General features: G+C 39.4%; 1 protein-coding gene across 1 annotated transcript in view; it reads right to left on the bottom strand.

The window, feature by feature from the left end:
- The window catches only part of TOPAZ1 (testis and ovary specific TOPAZ 1), a 76,379-nt gene that overhangs the window by 27,175 nt on the left and 23,331 nt on the right, over window positions 1–25,873 (bottom strand). The window contains exons 5-13 of the mRNA XM_051851862.3: window positions 25,580–25,701; window positions 22,868–22,932; window positions 19,779–19,918; window positions 18,358–18,443; window positions 17,138–17,263; window positions 14,335–14,398; window positions 10,222–10,373; window positions 9,932–10,024; window positions 7,180–7,295 (exon numbers count right to left, since the gene is read on the bottom strand). Coding sequence (XP_051707822.2) covers window positions 7,180–7,295; window positions 9,932–10,024; window positions 10,222–10,373; window positions 14,335–14,398; window positions 17,138–17,263; window positions 18,358–18,443; window positions 19,779–19,918; window positions 22,868–22,932; window positions 25,580–25,701 — 964 coding nt within the window. The remainder of the gene's footprint in view (window positions 1–7,179; window positions 7,296–9,931; window positions 10,025–10,221; window positions 10,374–14,334; window positions 14,399–17,137; window positions 17,264–18,357; window positions 18,444–19,778; window positions 19,919–22,867; window positions 22,933–25,579; window positions 25,702–25,873) is intronic.

Genomic DNA, 25,873 nt, shown 5'->3' on the forward strand with positions numbered 1-25,873 from the left:
TTTGAAATATGCTAATTATACATGGAAGGAGTAGAAGCACTGCAATCACGAGGATGAAAGAAACGAATAGTGACATCGCCCGTGGTGGAAAAGGTGGCCAAGATGAGGATGACAAAGGGGGAAACAGGAAGGTGCAATCATGAGTCCCTGTCCAGTCTGGATAAGATAGGTGTATGTCTGGTGGCCAGAGGAAGAGTGCTCCTGTCTTCTTTAGCATGTATGTGCTGGGAAGGAGCTGTGGGATGGGGTTAGCCTGGCCTGCTTCTAGTCCTGGGCTGCCTCATTCCCTCCCTTTGCTTAAGGAGATCCTGGCTGCTATCAGAGGTTAGGCCGATGACTGCTCTGGCTTCTTCAAGATGAGAAGGGGCAAAGTAGGGACCCATGATCAAGACCAGGTTCCAGCAGAAGGTGGTCTCTCGGGGGGGCCGCAGTGGCAGCTCAAACAAATTCTTTCCATTCAAGGTTTCATGTGCACAGCCATCTAGACTCTCACTGCATCAAGTCTGGAGGAAATAGATCTAACAGATTAAGCAATTTTTAATCAAGTGATTTTTCCTAAACAAAGGACAGTTCCTTATTAGAGGACCTAGGAAAGGCACGATCCAAACCATGAGGAACTTTCCCCACTGAGAGGCAAACAGAAACTGACAGGGGGAGCAGATGGGCCTTAAGGTCTAGGCAGGCATATTTGAGGCCCAGAGCAATCTGTCTCCTCACATGGGGACTGGAGGAGACATCATAAGGGAGGTGTGAACCTCCTTAGGGAAGACAACCTGTTGACTCCCGTTACCTTCCTTCGCTGGCCTGGGAGGAGAGTTGATGTGAATAGGAGGTTAGTACAGAATAGATGGCATCTCTAAGAGGAAATTTACAGCCCTGCCTGCAGTGTTACTGACCCTAGGTCGTCCCATCAATAGCAGTGGTTACTTTGAAAGTTGGGCAGAGTGAAGGCTTTTTTAGCTTAGGGAGGGCCAACAGGGTCTGCAGCTCTGACCTGGGAGTTCTTCGATGCTTGGGGCAGTTCCATTTCCCGTTGCCCATCTCTTGGCAGAGCTGATAGGTCTCTTTAGAGGCTGGCTTCAGTCACGACTGCTGTCTGTCCAGAGCCCTGACTTTCCACATTGAAATTCAGGGCCATATGGGGGTGAATTGGATTTGCTGGGTCACCTGGATGGCAGATTACTGTGTAGAGCTGTATTTTATTTGGCCTGCCACCTAATCTTACATTCTTGGCCCCATGCCCTGTATTCCTCTCTGACCACCCTCTGCATTCTTTCCCTACCAAGGGCCTGCAGAGAGGAAGGCCCACCAAGTTTGAAAAGCCCGTGAAGGCCGGCGCCGCGGCTCACTAGGCTAATCCTCCACCTAGCGGCGCCGGCACACCGGGTTCTAGTCCCGGTCGGGGCGCCGGATTCTGTCCCGGTTGCCCCTCTTCCAGGCCAGCCCTCTGCTGTGGCCAGGGAGTGCAGTGGAGGATGGCCCAGGTGCTTGGGCCCTGCACCCCATGGGAGACCAGGATAAGCACCTGGCTCCTGGCTCCTGCCATCGGATCAGCGCGGTGCGCCGGCCGCAGCGCGCCGGCCGCAGCGCGCCGGCCGCGGCGGCCATTGGAGGGTGAACCAACGGCAAAGGAAGACCTTTCTCTCTGTCTCTCTCTCTCACTGTCCACTCTGCCTGTCAAAAAAAAAAAAAAAAAAAAAAAAGAAGAAAAGCCCGTGAAAGCTAGCTCAGCTCCACCCATTCTCATGGCCCTTCCCTGGCTTATGCTACATAAACCCAGCCCACAACTAAATTCTTGCCTCTTGCCACATGTCTGGTCTCGAACTGTATGCATTCCAGCAGTCAACCATCTCTGTGAATTTATTCTTCCTTGAGTAAATTCGTTTTGGCTGTTAGTTCATACCTTGTCTCTTCTCTGTTCTGTCCCATTCCACTTTTAATTTTGTGTAATGCTTCAGTTTGGATCAAAAATATTTTCATTATAGATGTCCAGTTGCTCCAGCATTACCTGTTAGAAATGCTAGCTTTCCTCCTGTGAATTGGGTTTGTACCACATAAAATCAGTTGGGCATACTTGTGTTGGTTTATTCTGGCTTCCCTCCTCTATTTGCCCTCCACCCAATACCACACTCTCTTGATTCCTTCTCAATCTGTATACCTTTATCTTCATTTCATTCCTTATGCTGGCTTGGACTTGCAGTACTCTGTTAAATAACAGCAGTATCAGCATAAATTCTTGATTTATTCCCCTCATAAAAAGAAAACATACATGTATCTATGTGTGATATGTGCTAGAGATTTCTTGCAGATACTCTTAATCATGTGAAAGACTTTTTTATTACTAATTTTATGAGCTTTATTTTCATGAACGAATGTTAATTTTTGTCAATTTTTATCTACTAATTCATGTCATGACTTTTTCTTTTTATTGCTGGTATGACAGATTATACTGATTTTCCAATATTGAGCCATCTTTGCATGCTTGGAATAAATCTCTCTTGGTAATAGTATACAATATTTCTTTGAAATGTTGCTGGACTCAATATGCTAGTACTTATTGAGGGTTTTTGCTTCTAAGCTCATGAGAGACGTCAGTCTACAGTTCTGTGTTTCTTTCTTTCTTTTTCTTTTTTTTTTTTTTTTTTTTTTTTTTTTGGTGTTCACTTTTCCTGGTTTTGGTGTCTTGGTTAATATCAGCCCTCAAAAATAGTCTGGTAATTATCTCCTTGTTTTCTACTTTTTGGAAAAGACTATAAATCTGATTCTTTTGTAAAAAAACTGGTAGAATGCTCCAATAAGACTATAAGACCCTTTAGATGTCTTTTTTTTCCCTTAAAGATTTATTTATTTACTTACTTGAAAGGCAGAGTTACAGAGACAGAGGGGGAGATAGAGATCTCCCATCTGCTGGTTTCAAATGGCCAACAATGGCCAGCATTGGGCCAGGCCAAAGCCATGAACCAAGAGCTTCTTCTTGGTCTCCCATGTGGATGCCAGGGCCCAAGCACTCAGGCCATCCTCTATGGCTTTCCCAGAAGCATTAGCAGGGAGCTGAATGGGAAGAAGAGCAGCTGGGACTCTGGTGCTGCAGACAGCAGCTTAACTTGCTACACCACAATGCTGGCCTGGGATGTCTTCTTTTTTAAGATTTAAAATTACTGGGGCCAGTGTTATGGCACCACATTGGAGTGGAGTTTGAGTCCCAGCTGCTCTGTTTCCAATCCAGCTCCCTGCTAGTACACCTGGAAAGGCAGTGCAGCGGATGGCACAAGTGCTTGGGCCCCTGCTACCCATGTGAGCCAGGATGGAATTCCTGGATCCTAAGTTCTACCTGTCCCATCCCTGGCTCTGGTGGCCATTTGGGGAAATAACCAGTGAAACAAAGATCCCTGTTTCTCCCTCTCTCTGAAGCTCTGCCTTTCAAATACATATCACTTTAAAGTTATGGATTAAATTTCTTCCTAGTTCCAAGTAATTAAGATGATCTAGCTCATGTTGGGTATATTTTGGTATCTTGTTGTTTTCAAGGAATTGTCTCATTTCAGCTACGTTATTGACTGCACCTATTTTGAGTTTCTCAAAGCAACCCCTTATGACCCACATTCAGTGGCTGCAAGATCTGTACTGATAACCCTTTCTCATTTCTGATACTAGTAACTTGTTTCTACTTCTTAAAATCTTGGCCTTGCAAGTTTATCCACTTCATTGATCTTTCCAAAGATTTTGTTTCATTTATTCTTTTTTGTTTCTAGCTTCAGTGATTCTTGCGATTGTCTATATTACTTCCTTTCTTATGCTTGCTTTGTGTTTATTTTGCTATTAATTCTCTTGTGTCTAGAGGTGGAAGGTTGGAATTTTTAGTGCTGTGGATTAGCACTGTTTTACTTATATTCTCAGAATTATGACATACTTTCATTTTCATTCACTTCTCAGAGTTCACTGAGCTTTCTTTTGAAACTTCCTTTTCATTTATGGATTATATAGAAATGTGGTGCTTAATTTCCAAATGTTTGTGGGATTTTTCCTGATGATTTTTCCATGTTTGAATCCATTCTGATCAGAGAATGTAGAAATGTACTCTGTATAATTTCAAAACTTTTAATTTTTTTGAAGTTTACATGATCTACTTGGTATGAAGTTTCTTGGGTGCTTGTAAAGAATTCTGTTACTTTGGGGTAAAGTGTTCTTTTAGTAACTGTTAGACCCTAATATTTGATGGTGGTTTTTAGTTCTGTTTCCTTCCTGGTTTCCTGTTATTTCTATCAACTGCTAAGAGAGAAATGTTGAAATTTTCAAACAAAACTGTAGATTTGTTTATCCTTTCTGTTCTATCACTTTTCTTCATGTATTTCTGAAGCTTTGTGTGTGGTGCACATTCAGGACTGCTATGTCTTCTTGCTGCTTTGGCTATTTGATCATTATGTCCTACTCCTGTCTGTCTCAGGTAATTTTCTTTGCTCTGAAGTCTACTTCACTTGATACTGAAATGAGCCACTCTGCTCTTCATGGGATGCTGTCTTCTCCTTGTCTTTCAATCTACCTGTATCTTTACACTGCACACAGTGTCTTAGAGAGAGCATGCAGTCAGGCTTTTACACACACCCTGCCATTTGCTGCCCTGTAACTCTGTATCTAGCAAATGCATAGTTTACCCTGGTATCACTCTTAATCAATTCATAGACAACTCCCTCACTTTTTTTTTTAAAACAGCTATAAGTACTCTACTCTATGGATATATCATACACAACTAATAAATGGACATCTGGATTGTCCCGAATATTCTGCCATGAATGATTGTGTGCAGATGTATTTTTTTACGGATTGAGGTATATTTTTTCAGGGTACATTTCTGGACTGGAAATCCTCCATCAAAGGTAACTGCACTAGATCAACTGTGAAAAGCTTTACAAATGGGAATACTCTAAAACAATAGACAATCAAAGTGGAATTCTAAATATTCAAGTGATCCCCACAGAAAGAAAACAGGAAACAATAAAATGGCAAACTTACACCCTAACAATACTGACATTAATCACTGAATTTATGTTAACATACACTTACATTTCCACTAATATCCTGAATGCAAACTTTAAAATTCTTTATAGCAGCTTTTTCTGCTGTGAAAGCATTTCAAATGAACTGTATACTTGCTAATTAAACACAATCAAAACTGAAGTATGAATTTCTATTTAAAATCATTTTCCTAGTTCAGAAAAGGTTAATTATTTCAAATAGTGTTAGAAAAATTCAAATATGGGGGCCGGCACACTGTCACAGTGGGTTAAAACCCCGGCCTGCAGCATTAGCACTCCATATGGGTGCCAGTTCAAGTCCTGTCTGCTCCATTTCCAATCTAGCTCCCTGCTGATGTACCTGGGAAAGCAGTAGAAGATAGCCCAAGTCCTTGGGCCCCTGAACCCAAATGGGAGACCCAGAAGAAGCACTGACTCCTGCCTTCCGATCAGCTCAGCTCTGGCCATTGGAGAGTGAATCAGCAGATCGAAGACCTGTCTCTCTCTCTCTCTCTCTAACTCTACCTTTCAAAAAAATAAATGAATAAAATAAATCTTTATTTTAAAAAAGGAAAATTCAAATATAAAATAATAATTATTTTTCCTTTTGCCTAGGGTTGGGTTTATATGCCCAACTACGACCCACACACCTTCACTAGTCAGTTTTTTTTCTAGTCTCGCAGAATTCTCTCATCAGATAAATCACCAAGGTCAATAGCTCTTAAAGAATATAATTATTCTGAGGTGAGGCAAAGCAGAAGAGTATAAAGACCATTTTCAAAATTGGGGGACAAAAAATAAACTGTAAGACTACTTATATGATTGTGTCATTTTGAAAACTATGGTTGGTTTTTTCTGGTCTCTTCTTGTATCACCAGATCCAGTTCCCAAACCACTGTCCTGGGCACAAAGACAGTGCTGCTGTTTTGAATCTTCATTCACACACTTTCCCTGTGCCACCTGTTACTGACTCTGGCAGGAGATTAGGCTAGTCACTTGAGCTCTCCGCCTTTGTTGCCACTGTCCAAAGTGGGAACACTTCTACCATGCGACTCAAGGGAAGGATGAACTTAATGTTTGGAAGAAAATATCATGTACCCTACTTGTAAACAGACTGCATTCCAGAACTGTGTTAGGTGAATTGTACTTCTCATAAAAATTTATTTGCTAGGCAGCTCCAAAAATCTGTTTAACCCAGTGCTACCAGGAGAATTAGAATTCCTACCCAAAATACAATTATTGTTAACAATGATTAGTGCTTGTTAACAATGATCAGTGTTGGTGCTTGAAGGGAAGCAGTATTTCTTAGATGTGTACTTCACTAACTACACCAAGGCATCCTGGGTACTACGGCAAATTCACAGGGGGGGGTCACAGGTTACTTTAAATTTTCAGGTAACATCTGTTAGACCCTGCAACAAAATACTACTATTCTTCATACCAAAACATTTAACAAATAGGACTGGCAAAATAGTTCTTTTGGCTTACAGGCTCTCAACCAAGAGTCTGGAAGCTCTGCATTACACGTCATTAGAAATAATACAAAAAAATCCCTGAAGATCCCTGTTGAAGATTTCTGAGAATTCTGAAGGACTTCGGTGGTTGATAGCATTTGTTCTTTACCAAATCTGATTTCCCTAAAAAGTTGTTTTTCATTTAAATACATATAATTTGTATTTTTTTCTGTGTATGTTATACTTAAAAAAGTGTTTTTAAAGTCATGGCTTTCCTTTTTTCAAAACAGGTATATGTATGGCAATTATCAGGGATTTTTATAAAATTACCTTTTGAGGCCCATATGCTGAACAGATAACTTTGAAGGAAGGAGAGCCACTAAAGAATATTTCAAACTAACATATAAAGAATCAAGGTTATGTGCATATACCTAAAAAAGTGCATTATGTAGAATTCAGTGGTAAAATGGAGGAGGCTCCTTTTATAATTAATGTGCCAGATACTGAGATGAAATTAGGTACTGAAAACAAGCTGACCATATGCATCCCAAGGAAGAGGGGTTTAAGAGGAGCAACTATCAAGCTGTCTGGGCACAGGAACAGGTATAAATGCTTTGCCCTCACCCTTCTAAGTCCCCACCAAAATACATACACTTTGTGTCATGTATGTATTTTAGGCATATATTTGATATATTTACAATGATTTTTCTCACCTGGATTTCATTTCCAGAACTGTAGTTATTTCTTGTTTGGAAGGCTGTAACTGGTATAAGAGCTTAACAATATAGTTAAAGTGTTCTGGGTCAAGCATCATCCCAGCTTCAACAAGCTAAAGTAGAGAAAAACTAGTCACTCTTAAGAAAAATGTGAAAGACTTGCGAATCCAATGTTGTGTGAAACAACCAACAGACTACTGGGGAAAAGCGAAACATGGAGGCATGTACAACTAAAACTTGCTCTAAATCTTTTTTTAAATTTGAAACTTATTTTCTTCAAATGTTTGCAAACCACAAAAAGTCACCTGGCTTTAAGAATCTGAAGCTAAAATGGGGTAGGTACTGTGGGGCAGTAAGTTAAGCTACCATTCAGGATACCCACATCCTGCAATGGAGAGCCAGGGATTAAGTCCTGCCTCTTCTTCTGATCTAGCTTCTTGCTCAGATGGCTGGGAGGTTAACAGATGATGGCTCAAGTACTTGAATAAATACCTGCCACCCATGTGAGAGACCTGGATGGAGTTCCAGGCTCGTGGCTTTGGCCTGGCCCAGTACCAGCTGTTGCACAAATCTGGGGTCTGAACCAGCAGATGGAAGATCATGCTTTCTCTCTGTCACTCTTTCAAATTAAAAAAGTATTCTTAAGACTTTTTTTATTTGAAGCATATTTTCTTCAAATACTTGAGAATCACACAGACACCCCTGCTTTAAGAACTCAAAATAAAAATAATTTTCAATTCAAACACTGTTTTTGCTATCACTGGTTATTAAGTTATCTGTAGCTGCCTCAGCTCAGAGGCTCTTGCTAACCTCTGCCTGAAGGTCACTAGATCCTCTGTAGCACTCCAAAGGACCACTGCTGATCTATATGCAGTCACAGGCCATGCAGAGACTTGACTAAATGGACAAGGCCTATCACAGACGAATGTGCAAAAGAACCTATTAGTTGTTTAGTTACAGACACAAAAATAGCTACTCTTCAACCCTGCTCAAAAACCAGGGTAAATATAAATTGTTTTTTGAAAAGCTAGGCAACAACCCAAAGCAATTTAAAGTTAAAAAAAGATCAATTAGCAGTTTATTTTATTTTATTTATTTATTTATTTTGTTTTTTGCCAGGCAGAGTTAGACAGTGAGAGAGAGAGAGTTATAGACAGAGAGACAGGGAGAGAAAGGTCTTCCTTTCCATTGGTTCACTCTCCTAATGGCCACTATGGCTGGCACTGCGCCGATCCGAAGCCAGGAGCCGGTACTTCCTCCTGGTCTCCCATGTGGTGCAGGGACCCAAGCACTTGGGCCATCCTCCGCTGCCCTCCCGGGCCACAGTAGAGAGCTGGACTGGAAGAGGAGCAATTGGGACTAGTACCTGGCACCCCAACCAGGACCAGAACTCGGGGTGCCAGCGCCGCAGGTGGAGGATTAGCCAAGTGAGCCACGGCGCCGGCACGCCGGCCCACTAACTGATCTTTTCCAAATGACACTTATGCTAATTATAAGGGCGAATGGTATACTGTTAAGAGTACAGAGGAGGATGAGAACCTCTTCCATGAAGAAAATACAGTTTTATCATCATTGAAGCCCAAAATAGTCTCAATAGGGAAATTATATTAGTATTATATAACTTTTAGGGCTTACATCTACATATTAATCATGCAAAAATAAAAATCATAAATTTGATCAATATTCTCCACTAAGGGTAATTTTATTTGGACAGTAACCAGGATACATTTTGCAGAAATCTGAGTTACTCAGTACCAGAAAATTTATGGGAGCCTTACTTAGGTTTTCTACAACTATTGCTGCTGAAAAGTAGCTTTTGATTTAAAAAAAATTTCCAGGAAAGTAATTCTGTCTAGTTTTATAAGAAGGAACTAGAGATACAAGTCTGTTCATCTGCTAGAGTGGTTCTAGTGTAGCTAGACAAAGAAAATTTGGAGCTTTCCTACCACTAGAACTATTCAGGACTAGATGGCTGAGTACAATCAAATACCAGCAAGTATTCAACAAAGCCAAAATTTAAAAATGTTTTATGGGGCCAGCGCTGTGGCATAGCAGGTAAAGCCACCGCCCGCACTGCCAGCATCCCATATGGGCACCGGTTTGAATACTGGCTGCTCACTTCCAATCCAGCTCTCTGCTATGGCCTGGGAAAGCATAGGAAGATGGCCCAAGCGCTCGTGTCCCTGTACCCGCGTGGGAGACCTTGAAGAAACTGCTGGCTCCTGGCTTCAGATCAGCTCAGCTCCAGCTGTTGCAGCCAACTGGGGAGTGAACCAGCAGATGGACCTCTCTTCCATTCTGCCTCTCCTCTCTGTAACTCTGCCTTTCAAATAAATAAATAAATATTTAAAAAATTTTTATGACAGCCATAAAAATTCTTATTTCTCATTTGTTAGTGCCAAATTTAAAACTAATTCCTATGATCACAATTTTCAATGTATACATTGATTTAATTATTTGTATTGTAAATCATCTCGAATCTTCTGGAGAAAGAATCTCCTTTAATTATACCTAAGGACTACAGATGAAGACAGCTAATGAATCAGAAGGCAGCCTCTTGGAATGCTTGTGAGAGCCAGGCTTATCAGCTACTGGGGTCTGTTTACCAACTTTATTTCAGGGAAAAAAAGAGAATTTCAGAAAATATACTTTTTTGGCTAACAGGCTATGAATGACAGTTTCAGAGTGTAACAGTTACCTTCCTGGTTATTCAGCATCAGAGAGTGAAAGAGAATAAACAAAATCATACCTTGCAAAAGGTATCAATTAAAGCAGGTACCACATTCCTTAATTTCATAGTTGCCACATGCTCAAATATCTTTAGCAGTATTTTCAGAGAAGGCTGTATAAAACAAAAAAATCACATTAATTTCAGTTCTTCTTTCTATATATCTTAAGTTTTCAAATTTGTTTATGCTGAAAAAACATAAGCATTCTCTAGGAAGCATTCAGCAAATACAGAGATTTAACTGCTAAGATCAAACAAACAGAAGAGAGAAACACCTGAAATAATGAAAAAAAATTTTTCAGGTTACTTACCAACATTTTAACCATTATGCTGAGGTTCACCACCTGAAATACTTCTTTCAATAAATAATGCTTGAGTAAAGAAATTAAAAAGTCATTTAACACTTGTAAATCAAAGTGGATACCCGGAGGAAATTTTCTGTAATATTCCATAAATATATTTACTGTAATTGAAAAAAAATATTAAAGTCATTTGTTGATTTTAAGATATCCATTTTTATTTAATTAGAACATCTCTAAATTCAAAGATGAAGTAATATGAGTTCATTTTCTTGAAAGATATAGTCCTAGTATCAGAAATGTTTGATGAAAATTAAAGCAAAAGTCAGTAACATTTGAATTCAATCACACATGCTTTGTATTAGAGTGGGAACTAAACTGATGTGCTGTCCCCCAACATGCTAGTACCTCATGGTCTCACTCATGATTAATTTCCTTTGAAAAAGTAGTTTATATCAACTTTCTCAAAATACTTCTGTACAATCTTAAACATTGCCAATTTCCCCCTATTAATTTTACTAAAATCACTTGGTACCCCTTAATTAGTCATTCCTCCCTCCCATTCCAGGTCATAATACCTATCCTTAGCTGAAATCCTTAGAAAAATTACTTTGCGTTCTAGTTTTGGTGTTCAGTATTTCTATCAGCAACACTTCTTACTAGCTGGATTACTTGGAATTGCTTGGGAGTCAGTAGCTAATAAGTTTGTTTGAAACACTGGAATGTTAATGTTAAAGTTACAGTGAGTTTCATATTATATTGTAAAAATATTCAATTTGCTGTGAGGCTTCTTTCTAGACTGCATTTGTCTTTCCTGGGCATATGCAGATGAATTCTTGCTGCCACTCCTTCTGCACTGTCTACACAGTTACCGATACACAAGTGGATCAAACGGTCACCTGGACAGATCAGTGTCTTCTATTATAGTTTATTACAACTAAAACTGTAGCTGCTTAAAAAGTGTTTAATGCTGAGAGTAAGCATTAGTGTGCAAACAGGCCGTAAGCTGACATGCAACCCTCCGTTCTGTTTTTCATTTTTAAGATTTTAATACAATTTCCCCCTTTAAAAATGACCCTCTCTGGTTAAATGGTTGGGTGCAAAAGGTGTGAACACTTAAACAGCTTTGGACATGAATGCTACACTGCTCTGTAAGGTCCCGTTGGTTTGTGACGCCACTGCACCAGTCAGCCACCAGAATCTGGCCCTTCTGACCTTTGACTAGGAACTCACAATTCCAGGGAACCAGTAACCACCAGCTGTTGCTTTCCTCATCTGCTTCCAAATCTTACCGGAGGAAATAACGTTCACGTCTTTGTAAACAGCTGACTGGTTGTTTTAAAAACTGGAATACTTTTGGATATTACCAATGTTAAATCTGAAATAATTTGAAGCAAGCAGCTTTCCTCAGTTGAAATTTGTATAATGAAGTTTCCATCTTTTGTACTTTGATTACTTTAAACTACAGAAATTATCAACTTTGCAAAAAGCTGACTAAAAAAACATTTTGTTTTCTATTGAATTGCTCATTTATCAATTCATTTTGGTCTACACTAATTAAACAGTAGTTTTTCTAATGATTTAGCCATAAAACTTCTGGAAACAGAACTTCATATGAAAATTCAGATATAAGACAGATAAAGGGGATCGTTCTACTAGGAGGTATATACTACAAACAACAAAAAGCAGGAACTCAAACAGGTGTCCTATACCAAGAGTCATTGTAACATTATTCACAAAAGCCCAAAGTCGGAAACAAGTGTTCATCTATAAATGAATGGATAAACAAAATGTGGCATATGCATGTAATGGTCTATTATTCAACCTTAAAAATAAGAATGTTCTGAGATGTGCTACCTCACAGATGAACCTTAAAGATATTATGCTAAGTGAAATAAGCCAATTACAAAAAGATCATTATTGCCTACCTGAATTTATATGAAATACCTAAAATAGGCAAATTCAGAGATAGAAAATAGGTAAGAGGTTATCAGAGGTTGGGAGATGGGAGTAACAGGAAGTTACTATTTAATGGGTACAGGGTTTTGTTTGGGGTGATGAAAAATCCTGGAAATGAATAGTGCTGATGGTTACACCATGCTGTGAATTCACTACTGCTGCCAGTGAAGTGCATACTCCAAAATGCTTCGCATGATATATTTCACGTCGTGGATATTTTAAACGCACACACAAAGTCAAAAAAAGGCTGAAGAAATGTTCCGGACTGAAGGAAGCTAGAGAGACATGACAACTAAACAAACACTTAATCCCAGACTGAATCCTAGACTGCAGGGGAAATGCTATAAAGTACATACTAAATCAAGTAACAAACTTGGAAGACAAACCGGTCGCACACAAAACTGTTTTAGTACCTATGTCAAACTGACATGGATAAGTTTATCATGGTTATATAAAGATAGCTCACTTTCAGGAACTTAGTGTGGAAATATTTATGGGTAGAGGGTCATGACATGCAGCTTATCCTCAAATGGCCCAGGGAAGCAAGTGTAAGCGTGACTGTGTGTGCACAGTACACATATGACTCATAAACAGGGTGGCGGCAGACAGAGAAGGGCAAATGACAATATGTATGACTATTCTTTGTATTACTTTTATTTCTGCAACATTTTGTGAATTTGAAATTTTTCTAAATAAAAAGTTAAATTTCAGGAAAAAGAATTGTGTGTGGAACTACAAATAAAAAACAAACAAATGGAGATCTATTCCTAAAAAGGGAGTGGGAAGTTCCATCTACCTAGCCATCTCATCTTGCGCTCCACCGTGGTCCTTGAGGCCTCTCTGTAGTACCCGAGCAGTTAGATTCAGACCTTACACTGGTGCGATTCAGTTTCTCTTCCAAAGTGGTTATCCATTCCTCTAAATAGTCCTTGTTAAATGATTCCCCTTTTCTCAAGTCCTATAGTGTTTCTAAATACTATGTCTCCTTGTACCTACTATCTGAGCTATTTATTCTGTTGCACTCATCTAATTTCTATTACACTAAACAATTTCCACAAGTTCCTGACAATTTCCTACATTCATTTTTTTATAAGCCCTTACTTTGGTTTTCTGTATTCACTGTTTAGAAACTAAATTTTGCTACATTTCTCCTGCAGCCAAACTGGACCTACACATGTGGAATTGTCCCTGTCAGGATTCAGCACCTTTTCGGCACTGTCCCCTTTTCTTCCACATCTCACGTTACGGAAGTATTTCTGGAGTGTAAAAGTTCACCCACTTCCAATCATATGTAGCGTCTCTTCCTTGGCTATCACAGTCTCTTGGTTCACAAGTGCTTTTCCATGTAGGCTCCAATTACTTCTACCTTAACTACTTTGTCCTTGTTAAATACAGATTATCCAAACTAGCTGTTCCCTAAGATGCTTCTTCTAATCCTTGGGGAGAGGAGACCACCAGCAAAACAAAATTCTAAACTTGACAAGGATTTGGTTTTGCTGAATAGGATTTCAGGTTGGTGAATACGAAGGTAAAGAGCTGTGTTACCACTGTGGTAGGCAGCTGTGTCCCTCTTCTGGTACTCACGACATAGAAGGTGGAGATGCTGCAGAAGGCTGGGAGAAGGCTGCGGGTTCAGATAATGGTCTAACTGAGCAAACAATCCTGCTTCCTAGGACGAAGTCTTGTAACCTAAGTAGGTTTTGTCATGGGAACGGGGAAGCAAGAAGAGAGGACTCTGGGCAGGGCAAGCCGGGGCAGCATCAGCCTGGTAACAGAGCTGGCACATTCAGGCAGTGCCACAGAACTCACTGAGGACCATGATCAGCGGCAAAGGGAAGGAGGAAGCATCAGGGAAGACCCAGGCTTGGAAAGATCACTTTAGAGAGAATTAAAGGCTAATTAGAAATACCCTTTTTGCTACCTTACACCTAAAAACTAAATCAAAATATTAGTACAAAAGGGAATTCTAGCACTAGGTGAATCACAAATTTTTTTTATTAACAGAAACATTTATTTTTAGTCCTTTTTAAGGCCAAAAAAGTCACTTCCAAGTAAGGCATTCATGTTTACCATCTAGAAAGCACTGAATTTACTTTCAAACTGTAAGACACAACAGACAGCACATTGTCTACAACATCGGTACTCATAAACATATTTGCCTCATACCTGCACGATGCAGCAAACACAGTTCACTGGCAGCTATATATTTCTTAAGCACATCCATGCATACCTGAAAACATCATGAAAAATGTAAAATTACCTTTATATATTTCATAAAAACTACACATTTCAATCTTTTTCTGTTTATTTCAAATTTTTTTTAAAATGAGCTTAAAGTACTGAAGTAAAGAAGCTGATGCTTGGTTAACTCACAGGTTTGAAACACACCCTGAATTCATCACAAAAACCTTTTTAGGCAATTTTAAAAGTGACTAATCACTGGTGCAAGAATAAACACACTGGCCACTGTATCAGACAGGCCATAAAAGGACCCCCACGGCCAGTCAGGTGACTTGTGAAAGATGGATTTCGACCCTCTTCTCACATCATAAACAAAAATCAATTCTAGCCAAATTAGGATCTAAATGCAAAAGGCAAAACAGTAAACTTTGAAAGGAAAAACACAGGATAACATCTTAGCAAACATAGCTTCAAGAAGATGCAAAAAGTTACCATTAAAAAAAAAAAGAAAGAAAGAAAATGATTCAGGGCTGTGGCATGGCGGACTGGGCCGCCATCTGCAGTGCCTTCATCCCATGTGGGTACCAGTTCGAGTCCTAGTTGCTCCACTTCCAGTCCAGCTCTCTGCTAATGTTCCTGAGAAGACAGCAGAGGATGGCCCAAGTGCTTGGGCCCCTGTACACATGCAGGAGGTGCAGATGAAGCTCCTGGCTCCTGGCTCCTGCCTAGCCCAGCCCTGGTCATTGTGGCCATTTGGGGAGTGTACCAGCGAATGGAATATCTCTCACCCCTCTCCCTCTCTTTCTCTCTCCCCCTCCCTCTCCCTCTCTTTCTCTGTAACTCTTTCAAAAAAAAAAATCTTAGAAAAAAAGTTTCCAGGTATACAATGTCTTCATATATTACTTCTACCCTACTACCCATGTATAGTAACTTAAATGATAGTAGCTGTCAACATTCTTTGCTAAAGTAAGATTTAAAAAAAAATGACTCAGGACCAGCACTGTGGTGCAGCGGGTTAAGCCACAGCCTGCAGCACCGACATTCCATGTGGGTGCCATTTCCTGTCTCTGCTCCTCCACTTCCTATCCAGCTCCCTCCTGGGAGGGCAGCAGAGGATGGCCAAGCAAAGCTTCAGGGGTAGCTCCTGGCTCTGGCCTGGCCAGACCTGGTTGTTGTGGTTATCTGGGGAGTAAACCAGTGGATGGAAGACCTCTCTCTGCCTGTCTCTCCTTCTCTAACTCTGCTCTCAAATTAGAAAAAAAAATACTCACAAATTGAACTACATACAAAAACTAAACTCTGGGGCTGGTGCTGTGTTGTTGCAGGTTAAGCCACCACTGCAGATGCAGGTTTCCCAAATGAGCACCGGCTGGAGCCTCAGCTGCTCCACTTCTGATTCAGCTTCCTGCTAATGCACCTGGGAAGGCAGCAGAAGATGGCCCAAGTATGTGGACACCTGCCATCCATGGTGGGATTCTGGCTTTGACCTGGCCCAGCCCTGGCTATTGCAGCCATCTGGGCAGTAAACCAAGGAATGGAAGATCTCTGTGTCTCTCCTTTTCTTTGTATAACTCTGCCTTTCAAATAAATAAATAAAGTTTTAAGAATTAAGAAACTCCACTTCTCAAAATATACCTTTAAGAGGATGAAAAGGCAGGGCCAGCGCTGTGGCATACAAGGCTAAGCCTCTGTCTGCAGCACCGGCATCCCATATGGGTGCCAGTTCGAGGCCTGGCTGCTCCACTTCCAACTCAGCTCCCTGCTAATGACTTGGGAAAACAGTGGTGGATGGCCCAAGTCCTTGGGTGCCTGCATCTATGTGGTAGACCTGGAGGAAGCTCCTGGCTCCTGGCTTCAGATCAGCCCAACTCCGGCAGCTGCAACCATTTGGGAAGTGAACCAGTGGATGGAGGACCTCTCTATCTCTCCCTCTCTGTCTATATCTCAGCCTCTCAAATAGATAAATAATTCTTTAAAAAAAAGAGGATGAAAAGGCAATTTATAAAGTAGTAAAAAGTAAATGCAATAAATATATCCAACAGAGAACTTATATCCAGATTATATAATGAATTCTTACAGACAGACAGAAAAAGAAATCCCATAGTATGTAGGCAAAATATTTGGATATATCTAAAAGGAGCGAATCCAAATATTCAGTGAATATACTGAAAGATATTCAACTTCATTACTCTTCAGTGACATTATCACCACCCATCCACCACAATGGCCAAAATCGAAAGGCTGATGAATATCAAGAGTTGGAAAGGATGCACAGCAAATCAGGCATTCCCGCTGAGAGTCATTTGGTATCACCATTTTGGAAACCTGTCTGGCAGAATCTACAAAGGCTGAACATATGCAGACCCTGTAACCCGGAACTTTCAGTTTTAAATAAACCCTATCAGAATGTATACATATGTTCACCTAAAAACATGCCCAGGAGCACTGCTGACATCGCAACTGCCGTATCCAACTCAAAAGACCACCCAAATACCCACCAACAGCAATACTTAGCCACAAAATTAATTCAGACATAGTCACACAATGAAATATTACCTACTATAAGCAATGAGAAAGAGACATCTACAATAAAATAAAACAAATAAACAGATCTCAAAAATGTTGGGAAGCAGCCAGACTCAAAGTCTACATATTTATGATTTCATTTATATGAAGCACAAAAATCGGCAGAAGTTCATTTAGGCTATGACAGCAACGAAAATCTAAATTAAAGTGAATGAATGAAATAGTAAAACAGTCTCTACTTCAAGGACTTCGGATGTTTTACCTTTTCATCCCCTTGCTCAGGTACATGAGCAAACTTGCATTGCGTCCGTTCACAGCCACGTAATGTATTAAAATGAAATTTACAGTATCCATGGGGTAGCATCACTCTGAGGGGCTTCTGGAACACCTGGGAAATTAGGAAAATTCCCTTTATTAACTGTAAAATGCTTAGTGTAACCACATGAGAAAACATTTGATACAACAGGGATACTATATACTTCAAACTTACTAATCTGACAAAAAAATAAAATGCCAATTTATATTTTTAAAAACAATATAAAATTCAATTTACACTAGCATATCTCTGAATTTGCTGTTTGTTTTATTGTAAATTGTTCCATCAAGACTATCACTTATTGCTTCACATTCTTTTTTCAGCCTTACTGTTCTTTTACAGTAGTTTTAGTCCACAGCACAACTCAGAGGAAGGTACAGAGATCTTCCATGGACTCCCTGCCCTTCACACTTCCCATGTTTTCAGAAGCTTATACATTCCCTTCTCCCGTTCATGCGGCTGCCTCTACTTTTACAAAGAGTCTATTAGTATATGTGTTCTATTTCAGACATATTTGTTAGAGCCAAAATTCCTTTGGGGCTGGAGTTGTAGAGTAATGGGTAAAGCCACCACCATTCCATACGGGAACTGGGTTGAGGCCTGGCTGCTCTACTTCTGATCCAGTTCCCTGCTAATGGCCTGGGAAAAGCAGTGGAGGATGGCCCAAGAATTTGGGGCCCTGTACCCTACTTGGGAGACCCAGATGAAGCTCTTGGCTCCTAGCTTTGGCCTGGCCCAGTGCTGGCTATAGAGGCCATCAGGGGAATGGACCAGCAGATGAAAGATCTGTGTCTTTCTCTATAACTTTTTCAAAATAAATAAATAAATCTTTTTTAAAAAATTCTCCTTAGCTTTTATTGATTAATAGAAAAAAGCAAGTGACAGAGTTAAAACTTTATACAACAAACTTTTCCCATAAACTGCTTTGTGTTTGCAGCTTTGTTTTTCATCACTGGCTACCACTCTCTGTTTTACATTTCCCTCTTAGACTTTCAACTTTGTATCTTCTTTGTGAATATTCTCGAAGCCACTACTTATTTTCTGCCTCTTACTACCAACTCCCATTAGAAATCCATAACATGCTTGTCATGGCTTAAAAAATGATAATAAAGAAAAAAGAGCTGAAGTATATGTTTTATTTGTTTTTCCAAAAGTGAGGGACTTACCCCTATATTTTTTTCCCTCTTAAATATTTCACAAGTTTCCAGATTCTGCAACTTTAGGATAGGATAGCTTCCTGGAAATCTGGAATCTAGAAATGATGTAGAATGGCATTACATTCTAGTATGTTATAATGTATTCCCTTCATAAAAATGAAACAGATGATCACCACTATCTGCCTTCCAGTTTCAGGGTGAAATATTCATGTTCAGTGTACAGACTGTGCTGCCATGTGTGTTACTGTGAAACACAGAATGATTTACATCTTAGGTCTCCTTAAGTAGTTCTACAGTTGAATCTAAAATTTTAACCTCAACAGGCCTCATGCAATTTTCTTTAAAAGCCTTACCTAGTGGCATTGAGCACTGCATTCAAATGATATGTCCCCAAGTTAAACTGGCAAACACTGCACAAAATAAATGTATGGTAAGACAATTACTGACAAATCTCACTGCTGTGGAATGAACTGGGTACTCCTCACTTCAGTAACACACAATGTGACCATTCTGTGGATACAGCTTTTACAGAAGTAACAGATTAAGTGAGGGCATAAGGGCGGGGCCCTGATTCAACAGGATTAGTTGCCTTATAATAGTAGACACTGAAGACTTCATACTCTCTTCTCATACAGTATCGAGAACCACGAGTTCTTAGCAAAAAGGTGGCAAGCTATAAGACAGAAACAGAGCCCTCACCCGAAAATGAACCTGTCCAGACCTCATTGTTAAACTTTTAAGCCTTTAGAACTGTAAGAAATATATTTCTGTGGTTTTAGCCACTCGGTTTTTTTCATTGTGACAGCCTGAGCTAACATACCAGACATGAGATCCCTTAGGATGGCCTTTTAAAATCAGAAGGAGGGTATCTACAAACATTCTTTTCTAAGGAGAAAATAATAAAAAATAAAAGTATTTAAGTTAAGCATTTCTTTTTCACACTGTGGCAGCATTCAGATATAATCTGGAACAAGCTGTAGCTTTATAGCAATTTGCATTCTGAAAGCTGTAGGTTTTTTAAGATACAACACCAGACAGCAGGAAGCCAGTAAAGAGTAAGTGTGTACTACACAAAGTGCTTTCATTATTCTAAATTCATTCTTCAACACAACTTACTTCATTCAAAGCATTATGGATGATCAAACAACTGACACAAATTCTAAAGTATCTGTACAAAGACACACAATTAAAACACGAATATTTTAGGCATAAACTATAATTAAATGGCACTAATCCATCTCATAAAAACAGGTATTTTAGAAATTGTCCCATCAAGAGTCTTAAGCAAAGGTATACAAACCTCACTTTCACATAGTCTACACTTGTTTAAATTCTATTTTTTTACCTTGTCTGCTTTTGATGGAAAACCTGCTATACAGTTTGTATATTACCAAAAGGCAACAGGATTTCATAAGAAAAACACACAGTACCATTCATCCAGGGCTTCAGCATTTTGTCTTCTTGATGACCACTTAGAACTGGAGGAGGCCCTAGTAAGCACAGAGGTTTGGGGCCCAGGGCTGCTATCTGACACTCACCAGATGCAAGCTCTTCATTTCTAGAGTCTTTGCTGAGTGAGCAAAAATATAAAAATAAAAGTTATTTTTAAAACATGAAAGTAATGAGAATCAAGTATGCAGCAACACAACCTAATGCTATGTATGTATAAGCTACATACCACAGTCTATGTTTCTTCATTATAGTTAATAAGTTGTTCTTTTATTAACTAGAAAATTGAAACTAATTACATAGCTGGGGGAGAGGTAGGAATGGGGTGGTGTAACGGTTACCTGGAACAAAACACTTTTTTTCTCAAAACTTTTGAGAGATAGAGAAAGAGAAAGAAAGGAGAGAGAGAGATGGGGCTAGCATTTTGGCACACAAGCCTCTGCCTGTGATGCCAGCATCACCTATGAATGTGGGGAATTCTATTCCTGGCTGCACCACTTTTGATGCAGCTCCCTGTGAAATGTGCCTGGAAAAGTGGCTAAAGGTGGCTCAAAAGCTCAGGTCCCTATCACTCCACCTTGGGATGCCCAGATGGGAGTTCCAGGCTCCTGGCTTTAGTCTGGCCCAGCCCTGACTGTTGTGGCTATTTGCAGGGTGAACCAGTGGGTCTAAGATTTCTCAGTCTCGCTCTCTCTCTTCCTCTCTTTCTTTAACTCTATATTTCAAATAAACAAACAAATAAATCTTTAAAAAAGACACAAACAGAGGGAGCTCCCATTTACTGGTTCACTCTCCAAATGCCCACCATGGCCACCACCTAAGGCAGAAGCCAGAAATTCAATCCAGGTCTCCTATGTGGGCAGCACGGACCCAATTTTTAAGCCATCTCTGCTGCCTTCAAGTCTGCATTAGCAGGAATCTGGAGTGAGGACCTAGAACTTGGTATAGTACGTAGGTACTCTGATATGGGATGCAGGTATTTTCACTGCCAAGCTATTTGCACTCCCCTGAGTAAAATATTTTTAATTAAGCCAAAGCTGTGAGGAGGAACCAGACTAGTGTTCTAATAAAGACAAAGTCATCCAACCAGTGGTTATGCTTTCACTGCTTTCAGTTAACCATGGTTTATCACGTCAGAAAATATTACAAGGACAACTCCAGAAGGAAACACTTCACAAGTGTGAAACTGTACACTGTCCTGAGAAACATGATGGCATTTCATGCTGTCCTGCTCCATCCTACCTGGGAGGTCAATGACCCCTCTGTCTGATGTGCCCACGCTGGGTATGCTCCCCGCCCGTCACCCAGTGAATAGTGGTCTGGGGGTCAGTGCATGTGCTCAAGTGACCCTTACATGGTAACTATGTCCTTCATCTTTCATTTCTTGAGGCTGGCACTGTACCATTTCGTATCAACATATGATGTGTGAGTACAATAAGATAACTGTGAGGGAAACCATGTTTATCTTTGACAGTAATTCTTCTGTTCTTAGTGTTGTTAATCTCTTTCTGAGCCTAATTTATAAATAAAGATACGTACTACAGGAAAAACCATACACACAGGGTTCAGTATTGTGTGCAATTTCAGGCATCCACTGGTGGTGGTGGTGGTGGTGTCTTGGAACCTATTCCCAAGGAAAAGGGAGAACCCCTGTATAAACTATTCTTCAGGACAAGTTTACCTAAAAAACCTACCCCTGTCTTTTGAGAGCTTTCTCAGAGCAGGAGGCATTAAAAACGTTTACTGTTTCAGGGTTGTTGATTTAAATAGCTTTAACTGACATCCTATATAATGCATTTTATAGAATTTTAAAATTGAGATTACTTATTTAGAAAAATAAATGAAGCAAGAAGGAAAGTACTTCATAGCTGAGTAGTAGATGCAAAAAAATTACTTTTTAAGAAATATTCATCGCAACATTCAGATACTGTAATCTTTTACCTAAAAAAATCTCTAATAAGGCTTTTATGGATGGTGTTTCCTGGGCCAGGGTAGTAAACACAGTTAGAAGAGGGTCCCTTAACAGCTGAAACTGAGTAGTATTCATAGGCAAAACCTTCACACAAAATAATCACTGCTCTCTCCAACTTGAAACATCACTGATGTATCAATATCACCCCTCTCTCAATAAAAGAACAGTAACAAAAAGATAAATTATGGAGTTTTATAGATGGAAAAGAAAATCCAGAGAGTTCTTCATTTTGATTGGATTAAAGCCCAGGGTGATTCGGTGTCCTGCCCAATCCCATGCTGTTGGTCACCATGGCGCAGCCAAGTGGAGTCCAAATCTCTGCAGGCTACAGTGACGTTATTATAGTTTCTAAGCAAAACGATTTCAGAATAAAAAAGTCACCTTTGTCATTTACCTTTTCTTTAAGATCTCCAAATGGTTATGAATTATACTGGACTTCCTTGTAGATCTAATTTTCACTTCATCTCTTTAGCACAGGGGTTTTCAAATGTGATCAAGCGTCAGGATCAGCTAGTGCCTTGTGGAGAGCGCAGGTTGATGGGCTCCATCCCTCAGATATATGGTTGAGAAGGTCAAGGATGGGGCCCAGGAACTGCACTGCACACAAGTGCCCACGCAGCACTGCTGCTCCAAGGATCAGACTTTGACAGCCACTGCCTGAACATCGAAGGACTGGAACACATTCACGGCCTGCCCTGGGAGAAGTGAGGGTGAAGGAGGGATCTGATATTCTCTGAGGGACCTCGAGCTGAAATGTCGCAGTCCTGTGTGTTCTACGGAGTGGACAGTAACTCCCAGTGCCAACCACTGCATCCACGTAGGGCATCTCCAACATTCACTGCATTTCAGCCACCCTCACCTTCATCATGTCTCATCTCACTACTTATCTTCCCACAAAAAGAATCTCAATGGCTCAAAAACACTTAGTGACAGCTTTAAAGTAACTTATAATATTCTTCATATGTGACACATTAGTTAAACTAAGTTCACACTGGACTTCGGGCATAGCAGCCCAGATATATATAACAGAGGGTGAAAAATATTCAAAAAATAAATGAGTGATTATTTTAAAGTTATGTAATTAAAAACATTACAGACCTTTTGCAAACTTCATCAATATTTTCTTTTTCTTCTTTAACAGTTGCCTTGTCTGATACTGTACACTGTAAAGAGATAATGGTTAAATAAGTACAAGTACACATTAAACTATGAGGCTTATTATATTTATTATGTTATATCAGATGTTAAACAACTAGATTATAGATAACCCTGAAGACAATTCTATACTACATAATTTGGAATGCTAATTATTAAAAGTTTCCACTGCTGCTTAGGAGAAAAATATAAATTGATATATTTTCCAATTTTTGCTTCACATCATTACACAAGCCACTATTTCCAATCATCACAGACTATTAGTGTTGAGTTTCTTTGTATTCAGGGAAAAATGCATTACTTTGTTTTTAGGTGATCTTTATGAACATAAATGAAACCGTTTTCATTAGTTAAGTGTATTTTAAACACAACTATATCTAAAACATTTCACAGGTATTTTTTTGAGAGAGAGCTGGATGGGAAAAGGAGCAGCCAGGACTAGAACCAGTGACCATATGGGATGCCAGCGCTTCAGGCCAGGGCTTTATCCCGCTGCACCACAGCGCCGGCTCCCAAACATTTTCATTATTTTATATAGTAAGGAAATACAACACACACAAAAGGCATCTGCTGAAATCAAGAAAATTGTTACATTTTTCTACTTTCTCTCAAGATAAACTTTAGTTTGATTCAAAAAAAATTTAATCATAGTAACCCAAAAAACACTAGAAGAAAATATGGGAGAAAAGTTTTAAACTGGAAATGGCAAATAATTCCTTAATATGACTCATTATCATATTGGGAAACTTATATTTGATTAAAAAAAATTTAAAGCTTCTGCAAGGTGAAAAAGTTCCTGAAACATGTCAAAACAAATGAAAAGCAGGGAAAGTATGGCACCATATGACGAAGAGCAAATGTCTAGTATATGCAAAGTTCCTACAAATAATAGATTAAAATCCCAGAAGAAAAATGGGCCAAAGATTTCAACAGGAGGTTCTTGGGAAAAAATGTAAATAGCTTTTAAACATGCAAAACGATGTTTAGCTAGACTCATAAAAGAAATGCAAATTAAAACTAAAGGTCATTTCTAAAAATAAGCAGATGGACAAACATTTAAAAAATGTAGTAATGAGTCGATAAATGTAGGGGAGAAAATGGCACTCCCACCAATGCTGTTGAAAGTATAAACAAAGCACTTGCTATGCAGGGAAATTTGACAATTACACTTTTAGGAATTAATCCAAAAGTGCTTGCACATATGCAAAATGCCTTATGCTCAAGAATGCACAATGCAGCAATATTTAAATAGCAAAAAGAAAAATGGAATCAAACCAAGTGATCAATAGCAAGACTTCTTAGATAGGGTAAATCCACACAGAGGTAATTATACAACTATAAAGCCAAGAGATTATTATATACACTGGAAATAAAAAAAATCTTCCATATATATATATATATATTTTTTTTTTTTTTTTTTTAAAGCAAGGGGTAAGGCAGTTGGTTTAGTGGTTAAGACATCATCTTGTCAGAGTGCCTGGGTTCAACTGCTAGCTCTATCCCAGGTCCAGCTTCTGCTAATAAACACCTTGATAGGAAACCCAGGACTGAGTTCCCGGCTCCTGGCTTCAGCCTGGCCCAGCCCCAGCTCTGACAGGCATTTGAGCAGTAAAACAGCAGTGGCTGGGAGATTACTCTCCATTTTTGTCTTCTGTGTCTCTGTCTAAATGAATGAAATATTTCTAAAAAACAAAAGATAAATATTGGTATGCTACCATTTGCATAAAGTTCAAAGAAAACAAAATAGGTGTATTTTGAGAATTGGCATGGTATCCCCTACTGGGCTAATCTTTCTACATATAACGATGTATCTTGGATAAAATAGTTCAAACTTCTACCTGAAAACCCCGAAGAGGTACGAAAAGTAAGAAGAACCTGGAGAGAAGTCTACACTTAGAAAGAAGGAATGACCCTGGGATACTACCTGCATTTCAGGATTTATTTTCAAAGGCAGGCCCTAGTTGAAACCACTTTGGGAGGCCAAAAATTTGTCCTGATATGAAAAATTGGAAATCAGAGTTTAGGGCAAAGTCAAACACTGGCAAGTAAGGTTGGGAATCCTGGAAAGGAGAAAGGCTGAGGGACAAAGTCTAGAGGTTGAGTTTAAGGGAAAGACTAAAGTGTAAGATATTCTCTAGAGAGTCAATTATGAGAAATGGTTCAGACACATATTGTCTCTCAAAAATTAGTAAATGTCCATCCCAAAACCTTCCCCATACCATACAGCAGCATTGTGTTCCAGCATCAAGTTAGGTTTAGGTCCAGTCCTATGCCTTCTACTTCCGTGGCTGATTAACTGATGCTTACATTCAAGGCCCGCTGGTACAGGGATATTCAAAAATTTCAATGAAGATCAAACGATATTTGGTAGTTTTTGTTACATGAGGCAGAAAAATCTGCACCATTTTATATTGAAAGACATATTATTCATAGGTCTGCAGTGAACTTCAAGATATTAAACAGCAAAGCATGTATTTAAACAATACATCCTGTTTTCTCAGGCAAAGAATACATCCAATGGCCAGAGAGATCTGACTTGATAATTCTATTAAAAAAAGGATTGCACTGGTCCTGACAGCACCACTAATATGGATTTAGGCATTAACAATTTTAAAGACCAAAAAATATAAGCAAATACAAAAGATTCCCCAGTACCTTTTCCTCCAAGTCTGAACTTTTTATTTGTTCATTGAAGTCTTGCAGGTTTTCATTTTCAGAGGTCTCACTGTCTCCTAAGGAAATGTTTGCATCTTTGGAATCATGTTTTATCTCATTTGCTGCAAAGAAAATATTCAATTATGGAAACTGAATAACAACCAGGTCATTCAATAACTGTTTGAAAAAGTGACTTAGAATTCAGAGGGTTGGGGACGGCACTGTGGCACAGTGGGTAAAGCTGCTGCCTGCAGTACCAGCATCCCATTTGAGTGCCAGTTTGAGTTCCAGCTG

This window comes from Oryctolagus cuniculus, chromosome 10 (genome assembly GCF_051225735.1).
Source record: "Oryctolagus cuniculus isolate XC-2025 breed Fujian yellow rabbit chromosome 10, ASM5122573v1, whole genome shotgun sequence".
Taxonomy (NCBI): domain Eukaryota; kingdom Metazoa; phylum Chordata; class Mammalia; order Lagomorpha; family Leporidae; genus Oryctolagus; species Oryctolagus cuniculus.